Source organism: Bombina bombina, chromosome 7, assembly GCF_027579735.1.
Source record: "Bombina bombina isolate aBomBom1 chromosome 7, aBomBom1.pri, whole genome shotgun sequence".
Taxonomy (NCBI): domain Eukaryota; kingdom Metazoa; phylum Chordata; class Amphibia; order Anura; family Bombinatoridae; genus Bombina; species Bombina bombina.
Window position 1 is genome coordinate 492750476 of NC_069505.1, and position 19772 is coordinate 492770247.

A 19772-nucleotide genomic window follows, 5' to 3' on the forward strand; every position below is an offset into this window, starting at 1 on the left:
AGATGCAGCATAGCTGTAAAAAGCTGACTTGAAAATATCACCTGGACATCTCTAAGTAAAAAAGATATTTTAACTCAAAATGTCCTAAGTATTCACACACCATTGTAAAGGACTTTAAGCAGCAAATCAGTATGCCTGTCCCGGGACCTGCAAGGGAGCGTGCCTCATGCACACTCATGTTATTTCCCTATTCAGTTTAAGGAAGTTTACTATGAAATCTTATGAGATCACAATTCATGACCTCAGCACTGCTGATGCTGATTGGCTGCTGTTCATTTCTTCCTCTCTCTTTTTTTTTTTTTACTTGCAGCTGGACAGCAGCTGACGTATAACTGTATACACAGCACTTACTCTGGTGAGCTGAGGAAATTGTGAGGTAAAATATCTTCCGATTGTACATAGAGATTCTCAGGTGATATTTTCCTGACAGCTTTTTACAGTTATGTTGCATCACTTTCGTGCGATTTAGCATATGAGTATTATGTCCTTTAAGTGTCCAGTATTTTATGAAGATTTTACTGGACAGCCTATTAAAATACTGGACTGTCTGGTTGAATACTGGACACCTGGCAACCCTATTCACTATTACTGATTTTATCCCCTTCGCTGACAGTAACACACAAATCAATGCAGACATCCCAACTTGCAAAAACTAATTTCAGGGAGGTGGCTTCACCGGTCACTGCTCTGCGGGCCGCACCCCCTCTTCCCCCCACACACACACACACTAAACTCACATTAAACAAAAGTAGCTTTATTGCACAAACACATACAACAACCTATTTTCTTGTTGAATGCTCAAATATTTTAGAAAACAAACTTTAATTAAATGCAGTAAATAAGGTAGTATTTGTGTTTTATTTTATTAAAATCAGTGGGGGCTTTTTGGTTACTGATGCATGCTTTGAGGGTTCAATAGCATCCCAGCTTGTGACGTACACAGTATAGTTGTCCCTGTATGACTTTTGGATTTTGTGTCTGGGAGCGTGTGATTTTGAGTCTAAGAGGCTATTTGTAATTATGTTTTGTACTCACAGTAGAGTCAGTTTAATAAGGACCTGACAGCAGGGGTGTCTATCTCTTCCCTTACAGGGGCGCACTGTCCTTGCCCCCTTTCTCAGTTCTCACTCAGCCTATACTGCAGCCGATGTTGCCTGCTACTGATTCTATGAATAAGAGTACAGCCTGTACTCGAAACTAGTCAGACATTTTTCTGCAATTCTGCGCATGCCCTAGCTTGGAAACCACAGCATAACTATTCTCTACCTGTGAATACAGTTGACTAACGCATGCGTAGAGAGCGAAACAAAGGTTGTTATGCCAGTGCTGTGACGTGAAGAGGGGTTTTTCAACTCTGTCACCGGGAGGAAGAGAATTCAAGGAAGTAATTCATGGGGAGGAGCAATGATCGTTACGACTAATAAAGTAAAATAGGAATTTGAGACACATAAAAAGATTGTAACTTATTACTTATATGGGCGATTTGTATTATCAATACTTGGGGAATCCAAATTTAATGCTCAATTGTGAAAAATTTACCATCACTTGAAATAAGGGGGCAGGCTACTTAGGCTTAGATACAAGGTAATCACAGAGGTAAAAAGTATATTATTATAACTGTGTTGGTTATGTAAAACTGGGGAATGGGTAATAAAGGGATTATCTATCTTTTTAAACAACAAAAATTCCGGTGTTTACTGTCCCTTTAAGCTGGTAGTTTTACACACAACAGTGATTTGACCCCACCAAACTACCAGTGACACACACAGAATACTGTTTTACACCTTTATGGCTACTTGAAGAATCACAAAGCAGAGATTTTACCTCAATATCTACATATTACACACATTTGGTAGTATTTTAAAACCTGTCATGACTTCCAGTAAAACATAACAGTGAATTTCCCTTTTACACTGAATATTGTAACCTTCTTTGTTGCCAGTAACAAATAAAGTTGTGCACGTGCAGTGTCATGTCTTTCTGCGCCATATTGTTAATGCATGAGTGGAGATGTGTCATTTAGGGAACTTTGTCAGGGGAAACAAAAAGAAAAATATACAGACATGAGAATATAAACGGATATATTTATTGATATAAACACAATGGAACCTAAACCTAACCTTAAATAAAACTCTGTACATCCTCGTTTATACAAATACTAGTGAAAATGTACCTGTTTACGCGGGAAATGGACAAGCCACGCCCTCAGTGTGAACTCACACAAGGCAGAATGCACGAAGGAACATTACAACAGAGCGGTACATGTGCGGAAAATATTCTGGCCAATCAACATCTGCAGAGATGAAGTTGTAAACCAATCAAAACATTGCCAATCATATTGTGATGGATGTTCACTTCAACCAACCAGAACACGGAAAGAAAAAATCTTCTTCCAATCATCGCGCGCAAGATGGCTTTAGCCCTACCTCCGCCTTTCACGTCTTTGCCAACCAACATGGCTGCGCCCAGATCGGTAGGTGACCCATACGTGTATAAACTACTGCGGATCTGTGTATCGTGTTAGTGGTGTGATAAACTATGCTCTGTAAAGCTATGTAACAGTAGGCTTACCAGAAGTCCCACTTTTACTGGGATTGTCCCTGTTTGGAGGCGCTGTCCCAGTGTCCCACCCAGTTGTTCATTTTGTCCCAGTAGGGTTTCCACCTCTGGGTTTCAACTCATGTATCTGGGTTTAAGACTGCCTGAAACCCGGATACATTATTCAAAATGACTGCACTATGACTCTCCAGCATAGTTGGATGCTGGTACATTGTTACATACAGCCCTGCTTATCTTATAGTCTGTGTCCTTCAAAGTTTACATTTAGTAATACAGGCTGAGTGAGCAGCATAGGGTTTTTTAATTTTGTAGGGCTACTTGGTTTATTTTTCTAAGAATTTAACACCCCCCGTCGACCCCTGGTGACATCACCAGTGATACAGGTTTAGGGGAATCATATGAGTATGAACAGAAAGTGCATACAGGCTGGATTGGCGTGGATCTTACTTTAGTTCATGCAGAATAGCATTTTGGCTGTAATCTTCCTGCATTATGGTATAGAGTAGCCTCTTAAACAGCTTTAGCAGGTATGTGTTTCCTTATTACTTATTCCATTCAATGTTGTATTTATGCCTTATCAGTATCTGGTTCTCTTCCTTAATTAGACACATAAAACACATATTACACTGCAGATATTAAATTGTGTGATGTATACGCTTTTCACTATTTTATGAAATTGATAATTATGCTTGATGTTTGGCAGTATTTAGAATCTGAGATTTAGATGAATGATTTATTTGCTCATGTTGTGTATGGGTTGCCATGACAACGTAATGGTGCCTTTTTCACTAGGGGGTGGTGTTATGGTCTATTTAAACTGTGTGATTCACTTGTTTGACTGAGGAAGGGTAGAGTATCCACAAAACATTACGCATATAAAAGCTACTACTTTAAAAGGACTGGTAATAGTCACGCCCCTTTGACCACACCCTGGCCACACCCCCACAGGCACCACACCAGGTGGTCCCAGTTTCACCTCTAAAAATTATGGTAAACCTATGTAACAGGGAAGGCTTCAGTCACACTTTAGCGGGTTTGTGTGTTCGGGAAATGGTTCATCACTACCTTTGTACCGGTCTGTGTATTTGGGAAAAGGTTAAAAACAGCTCTGCCTAGTTTCAGGGAAGGGTTAATCACTGATCAGTGGAGGTCTTACAGTTGTTACATGTTTAGTAAGATAGTACAACTATGTAATGCATTAGTGTATTATATACTTCCCCCAAACAAACAATCACCATTAAACATGTATTAATATAATGTTCTAACGTCTTAGAACAATTAATTTTCCACTAAAACGTCCCTTTAATGTTTGTTCTTGGGGTCTGCGTATAAGAGAAAATGGTAATCACAGCTCTGTAAGTCTGTGTATTAGTGAAACTCAGCAGGTCTAAGTATGAGAAATGGTTAATATTTTCACTGCAAACCTGGTGTCAGGTAAAATCTTAAAGGGATATGTTTCAATTTTAAATAGAAGCATGTTTTGCAACATACTTGCATAAGCAAAAATATAGTAAATGTTATCACTGTTTATTTCAATTATTCACTTTACATACAAAAAGAGGAACAAAGTACAAAAAAGAATAAAAAAACAGACACCTTCATAATATTGATACATAGCCATTAATACAGTTATAAATAGTGAAATTAAATACAGATTATTGTTAATTACCGTCTTTCCCTATAGAGATATTTTTCTTCTATCTTAAGATAACTACTTCTCTATTTCTTATAGTGACTATGTATGTGACCCTTTTCCCCCTATTTTCTCCAGCTTGTTGAATCACACTTTTTTTTTTTTTTTGTATTTCTTCTTTCATTGTTATTTTATATGGTTCCCATTTATCCAAAAAGAAGCGTACTGTGTTTAAAGGGATAGTATACACCAATTTTCATTTTACTGCATGTAATATACACTACTATAAAGAAGAATATGCACAGATACTGATCTAAAATTCCAGTATAAAACTGTTTAAAAACTTACTTAGAAGCTCCCAGTTTAGCACTGTTAAAAAAAAATTGTTGGAACACCCACTGCAAGTGCAAAAACAGAACAGACCCTTCCTCTGCATATGAAAAGACTCTTTACACAAACAGGAGCAGGTATATCTCAGTATTCTCCTAAAACTTTGGGGCTTGGTTAGGAGTCTGAAAAATCAGTGAAATGTTATCAAAAAAATAACCAAAACTATACAAAAAATAAAAAAAAACTGTATAGGCTATATAAATGGATCATCTACAAAACATTTATGCAAAGAAAAATCTAGTGTATAATGTCCCTTTAAGTGGCATATGCACATATGCTGTGAGGGACCGTGCACCAGTATTCAAGCTCAGACAGCTGGTTGTAGTGTGTATTGTTCCTGCGAAGGCCTCATTTGTGTCATACAAGCCTCTGCTGACTATGAGAAGTTGTAGTGTTTCAAAAGTGATGCACAGACCCTCACAGCATATGTTCGTATGCTGCTGTGGTAAAAAAAACCTGTAATCAGTTTTATTGAAAGCATTTTTGCAAATTTACAAATAACCAATAATAATAATGGAAGTGTATTACAAAAAAAAAATGCTTTTATTTAAAATTGAAATGCACCCACGTGCATTTTTACCTTTCTATACCTTTAAATTGGGCATGCTGATTGCATTAATAAAATTATGTAATTTAATAGAGCATTTCATTATTTCAGTAACTCCTTTGCATTGGTTAATTAGTCACCAATATACAGTATTTTACTTTACTAATTTTCCAAGGCCTAGATTTGGAGTTCGGCGGTAAAAGGGCTGTTAACGCTCCGCAGGCTTTTTTCTGGCCGCACCATAAATTTAACTCTGGTATCGAGAGTTCAAACAAATGCTGCGTTAGGCTCCAAAAAAGGAGCGTAGAGCATTTTTACCGCAAATGCAACTCTCGATACCAGAGTTGCTTACGGACGCGGCCGGCCTCAAAAACGTGCTCGTGCACGATTCCCCCATAGGAAACAATGGGGCTGTTTGAGCTGAAAAAAAACCTAACACCTGCAAAAAAGCAGCGTTCAGCTCCTAACGCAGCCCCATTGTTTCCTATGGGGAAACACTTCCTACGTCTGCACCTAACACTCTAACATGTACCCCGAGTCTAAACACCCCTAACCTTACACTTATTAACCCCTAATCTGCCGCCCCCGCTATCGCTGACCCCTGCATATTTTTTTAACCCCTAATCTGCCGCTCCGTAAACCGCCGCTACCTACATTATCCCTATGTACCCCTAATCTGCTGCCCCTAACACCGCCGACCCCTATATTATATTTATTAACCCCTAATCTGCCCCCCTCAACGTCGCCGACACCTGCCTACACTTATTAACCCCTAATCTGCCGAGCGGACCTGAGCGCTACTATAATAAAGTTATTAACCCCTAATCCGCCTCACTAACCCTATCATAAATAGTATTAACCCCTAATCTGCCCTCCCTAACATCGCCGACACCTACCTTCAATTATTAACCCCTAATCTTCCGATCGGAGCTCACCGCTATTCTAATAAATGGATTAACCCCTAAAGCTAAGTCTAACACTAACACCCCCCTAAGTTAAATATAATTTTTATCTAACGAAATAAATTAACTCTTATTAAATAAATGATTCCTATTTAAAGCTAAATACTTACCTGTAAAATAAATCCTAATATAGCTACAATATAAATTATAATGATATTATAGCTATTTTAGGATTAATATTTATTTTACAGGCAACTTTGTAATTATTTTAACCAGGTACAATAGCTATTAAATAGTTAAGAACTATTTAATAGTTACCTAGTTAAAATAATAACAAATTTACCTGTAAAATAAATCCTAACCTAAGATATAATTAAACCTAACACTACCCTATCAATAAAATAATTAAATAAACTACCTACAATTAACCTAACACTACACTATCAATAAATTAATTAAACACAATTCCTACAAATAAATACAATTAAATAAACTAGCTAAAGTACAAAAAATAAAAAAGAACTAAGTTACAGAAAATAAAAAAATATTTACAAACATAAGAAAAATATTACAACAATTTTAAACTAATTACACCTACTCTAAGCCCCCTAATAAAATAACAAAGCCCCCCAAAATAAAAAATTCCCTACCCTATTCTAAATTAAAAAAGTTACAAGCTCTTTTACCTTACCAGCCCTGAACAGGGCCCTTTGCGGGGCATGCCCCAAGAATTTCAGCTCTTTTGCCTGAAAAAAAAACATACAATACCCCCCCCCCCAACATTACAACCCACCACCCACATACCCCTAATCTAACCCAAACCCCCCTTAAATAAACCTAACACTAATCCCCTGAAGATCTTCCTACCTTGTCTTCACCATCCAGGTATCACCGATCCGTCCTGGCTCCAAGATCTTCATCCAACCCAAGCGGGGGTTGGCGATCCATAATCCGGTGCTGAAGAGGTCCAGAAGAGGCTCCAAAGTCTTCCTCCTATCCGGCAAGAAGAGGACATCCGGACCGGCAAACATCTTCTCCAAGCGGCATCTTCGATCTTCTTCCATCCGGAGCGAAGTGGCAGGATCCTGAAGACCTCCAGCGCGGAACATCCATCCGGACCGACGACTGAACGACGAATGACTGTTCCTTTAAGGGACGTCATCCAAGATGGCGTCCCTCGAATTCCGATTGGCTGATAGGATTCTATCAGCCAATCGGAATTAAGGTAGGAATTTTCTGATTGGCTGATGGAATCAGCCAATCAGAATCAAGTTCAATCCTATTGGCTGATCCAATCAGCCAATCAGATTGAGCTCGCATTCTATTGGCTGTTCCGATCAGCCAATAGAATGCGAGCTCAATCTGATTGGCTGATTGGATCGGCCAATCGGATTGAACTAGATTCTGATTGGCTGATTCCATCAGCCAATCAGAAAATTCCTACCTTAATTCCGATTGGCTGATAGAATCCTATCAGCCAATCGGAATTCGAGGGACGCCATCTTGGATGACGTCCCTTAAAGGAACAGTCATTCGTCGTTCAGTCGTCGGTCCGGATGGATGTTCCGCGCTGGAGGTCTTCAGGATCCTGCCACTTCGCTCCGGATGGAAGAAGATCGAAGATGCCGCTTGGAGAAGATGTTTGCCGGTCCGGATGTCCTCTTCTTGCCGGATAGGAGGAAGACTTTGGAGCCTCTTCTGGACCTCTTCAGCACCGGATTATGGATCGCCAACCCCCGCTTGGGTTGGATGAAGATCTTGGAGCCAGGACGGATCGGTGATACCTGGATGGTGAAGACAAGGTAGGAAGATCTTCAGGGGATTAGTGTTAGGTTTATTTAAGGGGGGTTTGGGTTAGATTAGGGGTATGTGGGTGGTGGGTTGTAATGTTGGGGGGGGGGTATTGTATGTTTTTTTTTACAGGCAAAAGAGCTGAAATTCTTGGGGCATGCCCCGCAAAGGGCCCTGTTCAGGGCTGGTAAGGTAAAAGAGCTTGTAACTTTTTTAATTTAGAATAGGGTAGGGAATTTTTTATTTTGGGGGGCTTTGTTGTTTTATTAGGGGGCTTAGAGTAGGTGTAATTAGTTTAAAATTGTTGTAATATTTTTCTTATGTTTGTAAATATTTTTTTATTTTCTGTAACTTAGTTCTTTTTTATTTTTTGTACTTTAGCTAGTTTATTTAATTGTATTTATTTGTAGGAATTGTGTTTAATTAATTTATTGATAGTGTAGTGTTAGGTTAATTGTAGGTAATTGTAGGTAGTTTATTTAATTTATTTATTGATAGGGTAGTGTTAGGTTTAATTATATCTTAGGTTAGGATTTATTTTACAGGTAAATTTGTTATTATTTTAACTAGGTAACTATTAAATAGTTCTTAACTATTTAATAGCTATTGTACCTGGTTAAAATAATTACAAAGTTGCCTGTAAAATAAATATTAATCCTAAAATAGCTATAATATCATTATAATTTATATTGTAGCTATATTAGGATGTATTTTACAGGTAAGTATTTAGCTTTAAATAGGAATAAGTTATTTAATAAGAGTTAATTAATTTCGTTAGATGTAAATTATATTTAACTTAGGGGGGTGTTAGTGTTAGGGTTAGACTTAGCTTTAGGGGTTAATACATTTATTAGAATAGCGGTGAGCTCCGATCGGAAGATTAGGGGTTAATAATTGAAGGTAGGTGTCGGCGATGTTAGGGAGGGCAGATTAGGGGTTAATACTATTTATGATAGGGTTAGTGAGGCGGATTAGGGGTTAATAACTTTATTATAGTAGCGCTCAGGTCCGCTCGGCAGATTAGGAGTTAATAAGTGTAGGCAGGTGTCGGCGACGTTGTGGGGGGCAGATTAGGGGTTAATAAATATAATATAGGGGTCGGCGGTGTTAGGGGTAGCAGATTAGGGGTACATAGGGATAACGTAGGTGGCGGCGCTTTGCGGTCGGAAGATTAGGGGTTAATTATTTTAAGTAGCTGGCGGCGATGTTGTGGGGGGCAGGTTAGGGGTTAATAAATATAATATAGGGGTCGGCGGTGTTAGGGGTAGCAGATTAGGGGTACATAGGGATAACGTAGGTGGCGGCGCTTTGCGGTCGGAAGATTAGGGGTTAATTATTTTAAGTAGCTGGCGGCGATGTTGTGGGGGGCAGGTTAGGGGTTAATAAATATAATATAGGGGTCGGCGGTGTTAGGGGTAGCAGATTAGGGGTACATAGGGATAATGTAGGTGGCGGCGCTTTGCGGTCGGAAGATTAGGGGTTAATTATTTTAAGTAGCTGGCGGCGATGTTGTGGGGGGCAGGTTAGGGGTTAATAAATATAATATAGGGGTCGGCGGTGTTAGGGGTAGCAGATTAGGGGTACATAGGGATAACGTAGGTGGCGGCGCTTTGCGGTCGGAAGATTATGGGTTAATTATTTTAAGTAGCTGGCGGCGATGTTGTGGGGGGCAGGTTAGGGGTTAATAAATGTAATACAGGGGTCGGCGGTGTTAGGGGTAGCAGATTAGGGGTACATAAGTATAACGTAGGTGGCGGTCGGCAGATTAGGGGTTAAAAATTTTAATCGAGTGGCGGCGATGTGGGGGGAGCTCGGTTTAGGGGTACATAGGTAGTTTATGGGTGTTAGTGTACTTTAGGGTACAGTAGTTAAGAGCTTTATGAACCGGCATTAGCCAGAAAGCTCTTAACTCCTGCTATTTTCAGGCGGCTGGAATCTTGTCGTTAGAGCTCTAACGCTCACTTCAGAAACGACTCTAAATACCAGCGTTAGAAAGATCCCATTGAAAAGATAGGCTACGCAAATGGCGTAGGGGGATCTGCGGTATGGAAAAGTCGCGGCTGAAAAGTGAGCGTTAGACCCTTTAATCACTGACTCCAAATACCAGCGGGCGCCCAAAACCAGCGTTAGGAGCCTCTAACGCTGGTTTTGACGGCTACCGCTGAACTCCAAATCTAGGCCCAAGTTTGTTATATATATGGCTATACTACCACCTAGAGGAGGAAATTTGTATAAGATTCTTTCCAAAAGTGAACTCTTGGATTTACAAGTTGAAAACAAAAAGTTCTCAGGGTATTAAAGGACCGGTCAATTCAGTAGATTTGCATAATATACACATGCATGATAAAAATAAAAAAAAAAGACAATGCAATAGCACTTAGTCTGAACTTCAAATGAATAGTACATTTTTTTTCTGACATATTACAGTTCTGTCTATTTCCACTCCTTCTGTATCATGTGACAGCCATCAGCCAATCACAAATGCATATACGTATATTTAGTGAATTCTTGCACATGCTCAGTAGGAACTGATGACTCAAAAAGTGTAAATATAAAAAGACTGTGCACATTTTGTTAATGAAAGTAAATTGGAAAGTTGTTTAACCCTTTCCGGTCCTATACATTTTAGCTTTATTGCGCCAGCAGGTCTTATTTTATTTTCTGGGGGGGGGGGGGGAAATATATGCGGTATTGGTTCCAGAAGTGCACACCCTTGCAGATTGCTGTAATGCCAGCGGAATTCAGTTCAGTATCTGCAACCAAGGGGCGTATTAAGTGTGGGGAAATGAATCAGGGCAGGGACTTCTGTGCAGCAGTCAGCTCTTCCCCAATGAGAACCGTGTCTCATATCCAGAAGCGTCCCATATGGGCTGTAGAGCTCTCGTGGGTGTGTACACACCTTCTAATCAGGATGCAAGATATCCAGAAGCGTCCCATATGGGCTGTAGAGCTCTCGTGGGTGTGTACACTCCTTCTAATCAGGATGCCAGATATCCAGAAGCGTCCCATATGGACTGTAGAGCTCTCGTGGGTGTGTACACACCTTCTAATCAGGATGCCAGATATCCAGAAGCGTCCCATATGGGCTGTAGAGCTCTCGTGGGTGTGTACACACCTTCTAATCAGGATGCCAGATATCCAGAAGCGTCCCATATGGGCTGTAGAGCTCTCGTGGGTGTGTACACACCTTCTAATCAGGATGCCAGATATCCAGAAGCGTCCCATATGGGCTGTAGAGCTCTCGTGGGTGTGTACACACCTTCTAATCAGGATGCCAGATATCCAGAAGCGTCCCATATGGGCTGTAGAGCTCTCGTGGGTGTGTACACACCTTCTAATCAGGATTCCAGATATCCAGAAGCGTCCCATATGGGCTGTAGAGCTCTCGTGGGTGTGTACACACCTTCTAATCAGGATGCCAGATATCCAGAAGCATCCCATATTGGCTGTAGAGCTGTCGTGGGTGTGTACACACCTTCTAATCAGGATGCCAGATATCCAGAAGCGTCCCATATGCGCTGTAGAGCTGTCGTGGGTGTGTACACACCTTCTAATCAGGATGCCAGATATCCAGAAGCGTCCCATATGCGCTGTAGAGCTCTCGTGGGTGTGTACACACCTAATCAGGATGCAAGATATCCAGAAGCGTCCCATATGGGCTGTAGAGCTGTCGTGGGTGTGTACACACCTTCCAATCAGGATGCCAGATATCCCCAGTGGCAAAGTCATGTTGGAATATATCCGACATTGGACTGCAAGCGGTAAAACCCTTTGTCAAATATATTCTGACATTGCACCGGAAAGGGTTAAAATTACAGCTCTATCTGAATCATGAAAGTTTAATTTTGACTTGAGTGTCCCTTTTAACTGGGAGTGGGGTATGAGCTACTTTGTCGATTGACAAGTAAGCTTGATTTGGATATAGTTTGCACAATGTGTATTTTTGCATTCACATTTTTCTGTATTGTCATCTTTTATTCATAATGAAATATTCAGGCATCTGTGACATATGAAATCTGACATTGAAATTTTACATTGATTCTGTGTTTATGCGATTGGTGACTTGTTTTACAAATTCGTATCAGTCCATTATTTGCAGCATTTTTTTTTAATGTTTAGCACGTTTTTAAATTTTATATACATTGCTTGTGATTGGTTGAGTGTGTGTTTAAAATGCTCATCTTTAGCTGCTGTCGTCATCTATGAGTAAGTGCCTGTGAGAGGCGCAAAACGTGTAAGAGATGTAAATGGAAGTGTTCTTTCATGTGCATGGATATTTTTAATTTGCTTTAATAAAGTGTATTTTTTAACCTTGGATTGCCGCAGTTTTCCTAGTTTCATAATAAAGGGATTATCTATCTTTTAAAACAATAACAGTTCTGGAGTAGACTGTCCCTTTAATAACAATTCAGTAGGTCTATAAATCTCAAAATATTTTAAAGGGACATGTTACAGCATTTTATTATTCTTAGTAATAAAACAGGTAGGGTTAAACAGGTAGTTACCAGAACAAATGAATGCAATAATAGGGTATTGTAACACCTTCTTCTTTTTTTTTTCTTTACCTCTAAATTTACTTTATTCTCTTGGTATCCCTTGTTGAAAAGCATAACTAGCTAAGCTTTGGAGCGGAAGTGCACTACTATGAGATATTGCAGGATTTTTAGTCAAGGTGAAGTCTGGGGGGGGAGAGACCACTGAAGACGAATATTTGCTGAGAAGATATTATGTGAGCCAATGACAAAAGGCTTATATGTGCCACCACCAATTACCAGCTATCTCCCAGTAGTGCTGCTCCTGAGCATACCTACGTTTATCCTTCAACAAAGGCTATCAAGTGAACAAAGCAAATTGTATGCGCTCATTGTCTGAATAATGACATTTTAATTTTGACTTTACTGACTTTTTGTGTTCCTTTAAAAATTGAATAAAGAACAAAGAGTAAACGTGTGCCATATAAATAACATACTGCTCACTCCTGTAGAGAATGATAATGGTTATGCAGGAACGAGCACTGATTGACTAAAATTAAAGTTTGTAAAAATCACTGAGATAAGGGGGCAGCCTGCAGAGGCTTAGATACAAGGTAATCACAGAGGTACAACGTATATTAACCCCTTAACAACCCCAACGTACTCTGTACGTCGCTGGACGTTTAGGGATTTCTTAGTTATAATAGCGTGGGTCCCCAGAACCTCGCTATTATATCCTCTCCTGCTGGCCACCAGAAATAGTGCAGTCTCACCACTGGTGGCAGGAACCACACTATTAAAAATGCAATCCCCAAAGAAAGGTCCGTAAGGCAGTGTTCGGCAAACCTGTTTAAAATTTGGGAGCCAGACAGTGGTATTTTTATTTAAATATATGAAGAATAGCCCAGAAAGTTAGGAGTGAGGGGTAAAATCCTAAGAGCCAGTGGCTCCCTGGTGCCTGGGTTTGTCAAGCCCTGCCTTTAAGGGGTTAATAAAAAATAAAATGGGTAATAAAGGGATTATCTATCTTTTTAAATAATAAACATTTTCAAGTAGACTCCCTTTTAATATATTTAGTTTAAAACTACCTTAACAGTAAATTACAATAACAACTTCTGACTCAATCATTTGTTAATCTGATGTATTTTGATTTGTTTGTTTAGTTTCAGCAGCTGCAATGTTTGAAAGTCCCTTTCAGCCTGTGCTGGGGAATCTCCCGGCTCAGTCTCCGCAGCTTTTCGTCAATCTCTTCTCCACCAGACTCCTCCTCGAAAAATGGGTTCATGCAATTTCTGTACAATCAATTCTATGACATTGAGGCCATGCTAAACTGGAGAATGAACTTGAAATACTGGAACCTGCGTAGGAAAAATGTGTATGTATCATAATCATCTTGTGTTATAGTTCTGCTATACTTACCCATACAGTCACATAGGCTTGTATGTTACATGGTAAGCACAATATACATACAGATAACTGCAATATACAGATATAAACGGCTGTATGCAGAATAGCCACAACATGCAGAAACACAGGCATATGTTTAATAGGATAGTTGCAATATTTAGATATGTTCAGTCAGACAAGTATATGAGTCACAGGTAACTATTTTACTATAGGGAAGTCTAATAGACATAGTCAACACAGGGTAATTGTTATATACTTACACCTGCAGTTACACTGGCGTACAAGTCACAGAGTAACTGCTATATACTAACATCTGCAGTTGCACTGGTGTGCATGTCACAGGGTAACTGCTATATACTTACACCTGCAGTCGCACTGGCGTACATGACACAGAGTAACTGCTATATACTTACACTTGCAGTCGCACTGGTGTGCAAGTCACAGGGTAACTGCTATATACTTACACCTGCAGTCGCACTGGCGTACAAGTCACAGAGTAACTGCTATATACTAACATCTGCAGTTGCACTGGTGTGCATGTCACAGGGTAACTGCTATATACTTACACCTGCAGTCGCACTGGCGTACATGACACAGAGTAACTGCTATATACTTACACTTGCAGTCGCACTGGTGTGCAAGTCACAGGGTAACTGCTATATACTTACACCTGCAGTCGCACTGGCGTACAAGTCACAGAGTAACTGCTATATACTTACACCTGCAGTTGCACTGGTGTACAAGTCACAAAGTAACTGCTATATACTTACACCTGCAGCCGTCTGGCGTACATGACACAGAGTAACTGCTATATACTTACACCTGCAGTTGCACTGGTGTACAAGTCACAGGGTAACTGCTATATACTTACACCTGCAGTCGCACTGGTGTGCAAGTCACAGGGTAACTGCTATATACTAACACCTGCAGTCGCACCAGCGTACAAGTCACAGGGTAACTGCTATATACTTACACCTGCAGTCACACCAGCATAAAAATCACAGGGTAACTGCTATATACTTACACCTGCAGTCGGCCTGGCGTACATGACACAGAGTAACTGCTATATACTTACACCTGCAGTCAGCCTGGCGTACATGACACAGAGTAACTGCTATATACTTACACCTGCAGTTGCACTGGTGTACAAGTCACAAAGTAACTGCTATATACTTACACCTGCAGCCGTCTGGCGTACATGACACAGAGTAACTGCTATATACTTACACCTGCAGTTGCACTGGTGTACAAGTCACAGGGTAACTGCTATATACTTACACCTGCAGTCGCACTGGTGTGCAAGTCACAGGGTAACTGCTATATACTAACACCTGCAGTCGCACCAGCGTACAAGTCACAGGGTAACTGCTATATACTAACACCTGCAGTCGCACCAGCGTACAAGTCACAGGGTAACTGCTATATACTTATATCTGCAGTCGCACTGGCGTGAAAATCACAGGGTAACTGCTATATACTTACACCTGCAGTCACACCAGCATAAAAATCACAGGGTAACTGCTATATACTTACACCTGCAGTCGGCCTGGCGTACATGACACAGAGTAACTGCTATATACTTACACCTGCAGTCAGCCTGGCGTACATGACACAGAGTAACTGCTATATACTTACACCTGCAGTCAGCCTGGCGTACATGACACAGAGTAACTGCTATATACTTACACCTGCAGTCGGCCTGGCGTACATGACACAGAGTAACTGCTATATACTTACACCTGCAGTCAGCCTGGCGTACATGACACAGAGTAACTGCTATATACTTACACCTGCAGTCGGCCTGGCGTATATGACACAGAGTAACTGCTATATACTTACACCTGCAGTCACACCAGCATAAAAATCACAGGGTAACTGCTATATACTTACACCTGCAGTCGGCCTGGCGTACATGACACAGGGTAACTGCTATATACTTACACCTGCAGTCGGCCTGGCGTACATGACACAGGGTAACTGCTATATACTTAAACCTGCAGTCGCAATGGCGTACATGACACAGAGTAACTGCTATATACTTACACCTGCAGTCGGCCTGGCGTACATGACACAGAGTAACTGCTATATACTTACACCTGCAGGCGCACTGGCGTACATGACACAGAGTAACTGCTATATACTTACACCTGCAGTCGGCCTGGTGTACATGACACAGAGTAACTGCTATATACTTACACCTGCAGGCGCACTGGTGTACATGACACAGAGTAACTGCTATATACTTACACCTGCAGTCACACCAGCATAAAAATCACAGGGTAACTGCTATATACTTACACCTGCAGGCGCACTGGCGTACACGTTGGAGGCTAACCTCTGTATACTTACAAGCAGTTGCATGACGTGTCATGGAGTAATAACGCATAGAGAATAAAAGTTTACCAATAATGTCTTTTCTTTGTTTCAGACAATACACGTACACACAAAATCTGTATGGGCATTATGTGGCGGCTGCTTTTTACACTCTATCACAGAGAGGAAGTGTAAGGTATTTATCTCATGGCAGATATTGAAGCGAAGTATAACGCTAGAATTTCTTTATTTTTATCCATTAAATCATTATTTGGGGGGTGGGTAGTATACAACAGAAAAAAACGAAGTATTTAATCCTATTCTAAAATTCTTAATAACAGAAAATAATATTTGGCAAGGGTGTGAAAATAAAATAAGTAAACTTAAAGGGACATTAAACACAAACATTTCTTTCATTATTCAGATAGAGCACGTATTTTTAAACAACTATCCAATTTACTTCTATTGTCAATTTTGCTTTATTCTCTTGTTATTCTTTGTTGAAGGATTAGCAATGCAATACTGGGAGCTAATTGAAAACATTGGTAAACCAATGAGAACAGGCAAATATGTGAAGCCACCAATCAGCAGCTAGCTTCCAGCTCCTAAGCCTACCTAGGTATACTTTTAAACAATGGATACCAAGCGAACTAAGCAAAATAGATAATGGAAGTAAATTGGAAAGTTGTTTACAATTGTATGTTCTATCTGAATCATTAAGGAAACATTTCGGGTGGCAAAATATGTTTGTATTGTTTGAGCAGGCATCCTTTCCTTTCTCTCTTCCTTCTTTTACATTGAAAGCTTTGTAGAATAAAATTAAAGGGCCATTCTAGTTTAAAATAAAAAAATTACACGGCCTAATCTGTTAGAGCATGTAATTTTAAGACCATCACAAAGGGGTTAAACTCACAGTAGAAATACCTTTTTGGAGTCGCAGACTATTACTGGTCCCGAGTGAAAAGCGTGGTTGATCCAATCAGCAGCGCTAGTCAAGCGACTCAGATGGAGAACTAGCGCTGCTGATTAAATCACCAGCGTTTTCCGATCTGGACCAGCAGTGCTCTGAGAGTCCCAAGTAGTATTTCTACCTCTGCAATAGGATCAAAGTTAAATGTTGTAATGGATTAGAGCATTTCATTTTTTTTGGCTATAATTGCCCTTTAAAGGACCAGTAAACACAGAAGATTTGTATAATCAACAAATGCAGGATAACAAGACAATGCAATAGTTCTTAGTCTGCACTTTAAGTTTCAAAGTTATGTCTATTTCCACTCCTATATCATGTGACAGCCATCAGCCAATCAAAAATGCATATATGTATATTCTGTGAATTCTTGCACATGCTCAGTAGGAGCTAGGGACTCAGAAAATGTGTGTGTATAATGTGTGTGTGTGTGTGTGTATATATATATATAAACATTTCTTAGCAAAAACACTGTTGTTCCTAACCAACATGTTTTTTTTTAAAAAAAATATTTTGTGCGCTTAAAGGGACACTGAACGCAAATTTTTTCATTTGTGATTCAGATAGAGCATGCAATTTTAAGCAACTTTCTAATTTACTCCTATTATCATTTTTTCTTCGTTCTCTTGCTATCTTTATTTGAAATAGAATGCATCTAAGCTATTTGTTTGGTTCAGTACCCTGGAAAGCATTTGTTCATTGGTGGATGAATTTATCCACCAATCAGCAAGAACAACCCAGGTTGTTCACCAAAAATGGTCCGGCATCTAAACTTACATTCTTGCATTTCAAATAAAGATACCAAGAGAATGAAGAAACTTTGATAATAGGAGTAAATTAGAAAGTTGCTTAAAATTGCATGCTCTATCTGAATCAAGAAAGAAAAAATTGGGTTCAGTGTCCCTTTTAAGCATGTGTTCTTAGCTCTCCATTTCTCCCTGTTAGATTTCAAGGACAAGAAAGCTGGTACCGTCCGAACAGTCGTGGCCGATTTAGCTGGGACTTCTTGCAGCATAAGGATGTGCCATTGGAATGCGTTGACCTCAGTGGCTCCCGAATCGCCTATCAGGGCTTAGATAACATAGGTGAGAGAGAGCTACCACTATGTGCATAGCCCATTTTAATGTACAGTAGAGTTTGGTCACCTTGTGAGTATCTATTTCTGGAGTTATTATTTATTGCTGGATTTTTATTGAATAGTTTGTGGGAGTTGTATATTTTGGTGGTTGTGTGTTCCAATGACTCCTTCCCTTTGGTAGTGTCCCTGAAGGAGTTACAAGAACTGAACCTCAGAGCTTGTCCTCATCTAGATGACTGGGCACTGAGCCGTCTGCAAGTATTTAAGGATTCACTGGAGGTCCTGTCGCTGGCCGGCTGCCCGCAAGTCACAGAGCGGGGTCTCGCTACCCTGCACCATCTACAGTAAGTGGCTTCTAGCCAACCTCTCTCTACAAAAAATGCTTCCCTCAAAATCTGATCTCTTCACATTTCTGTATCTTGTTTTAAACTTGAATTTCATCTCACTCAGCTCAGACGTTTGTTCTCATCTTTTTCTTTTTTTTTCACAGAAAACTGAAACACCTGGATGTATCCAACCTCCCTTCTGTAAGCAACAAAGGCTTGGTGCGGATCCTCCTAGAGGAAGTGCTTCCTGGGTGTGAAATTGTAGGCATGGACTATACAGATGGACTGGATCCCACACAGTCTAGTGCCTCCCACATATTTGATGTAGAGACCAAATTAGATACTATCAAGGGTGCATAATTGTGGTATACAGCAGGATGAAGTGGAGTGATTGAGAACTGTCAAAGGGACAGTCTAGCCTAAATTAAACTTTCATGATTCAAATAGGACATGCAATTTTAAAAAAAACTTTCCAATTTACTTTTATCATCAAATTTGTTTTGTTTTATTGGTATTCTTAGTTGAAAGCTAAACATTGGTAGGCTTATATGCTAATTTCTAAGCTCTTGAAGGCCACCTGTTATCTGAGTGCATTTGACAGGTTTTCACAGCTAGAGGGCATTAGTTAATGTGTGCCATATAAATAAGATTGTGCTCACTCACGTGGAGTTACTTATGAGAGGGCACTGATTGGCTAAAATGCAAGTCTGTTAAAAGAACTGAGATAAGGGGGCAGTCTGCAGAGGCTTAGATACAAGTTAATCACAGAGGTAAAAAGTATATTAATATAACCGTGTTGGTTATGCAAAACTGGGGAATGGATAATAAAAGGATTATCTATCTTTTTAAACAATACAAACTCTGGAGTAGACGGTCCCTTTTAACCCCTTAATGACAACTGACGTACCAGGTACGTCATGCATTAACAAGTAGTTAATGACAATAGACGTACCTGGTACGTCAGTTGTCTAACAGAGTGCTGGAAGCGATTGCGATCGCTTCCAGCAGCTCTGAGGGTATTGCAGTGATGTCTCGATATGGAGGCATCCTGCAATACCCCTTTACAAGCCTTTGATGCAGAGAGAGCCACTCTGTGGCCCTCTCTGCACCGGAGCATCGTTGGTGGGTGGGAGCGAAACAGGGAGGCGGGTGGGCGGCCTGCAATGGGCCCATGATCATTTGGAGGGGGCGGGATCGGAGGCGGGAGTACCCGGGGGCGTGCACGAACACGTGCACGGGGGGCGGGCGGCGTGCGGGCACGGGGCGGGAGCGGGTGGGAACTGCTACCCTACATTGGGAGAAAAGTGGGGGGAAATTTTATTTATAAAGTAATCGAAGGGTTCTGGGAGGGGGGGTAGCTACACTACAGAAAGTAGCTTAAAATTAA

The 19772-nt window shown here is 40.3% G+C and overlaps 1 protein-coding gene across 1 annotated transcript; it reads left to right on the forward strand.

Moving 5' to 3' along the window:
• Positions 1-2434: 2434 nt before the first annotated feature.
• Positions 2435-18879, forward strand: DMAC2 (distal membrane arm assembly component 2). The gene is made up of 6 exons (XM_053689096.1): positions 2435-2473; positions 13458-13669; positions 16130-16210; positions 17927-18066; positions 18241-18403; positions 18550-18879. The coding sequence occupies exons 1-6, from the start codon at positions 2456-2458 to the stop codon at positions 18743-18745; spliced, it is 810 nt and encodes a 269-aa protein (XP_053545071.1). The 5' UTR covers positions 2435-2455; the 3' UTR covers positions 18746-18879.
• The last annotated feature ends 893 nt before the right edge of the window (positions 18880-19772 follow it).

Coding starts and splice junctions, on each gene's coding strand:
- DMAC2 (XM_053689096.1), top strand. Junction 13,670..16,129: donor AACCTGCGTAGGAAAAATGT/GTATGTATCATA, acceptor TCTTTGTTTCAG/ACAATACACGTACACACAAA. Junction 18,404..18,549: donor GCTACCCTGCACCATCTACA/GTAAGTGGCTTC, acceptor TTTTTTTCACAG/AAAACTGAAACACCTGGATG.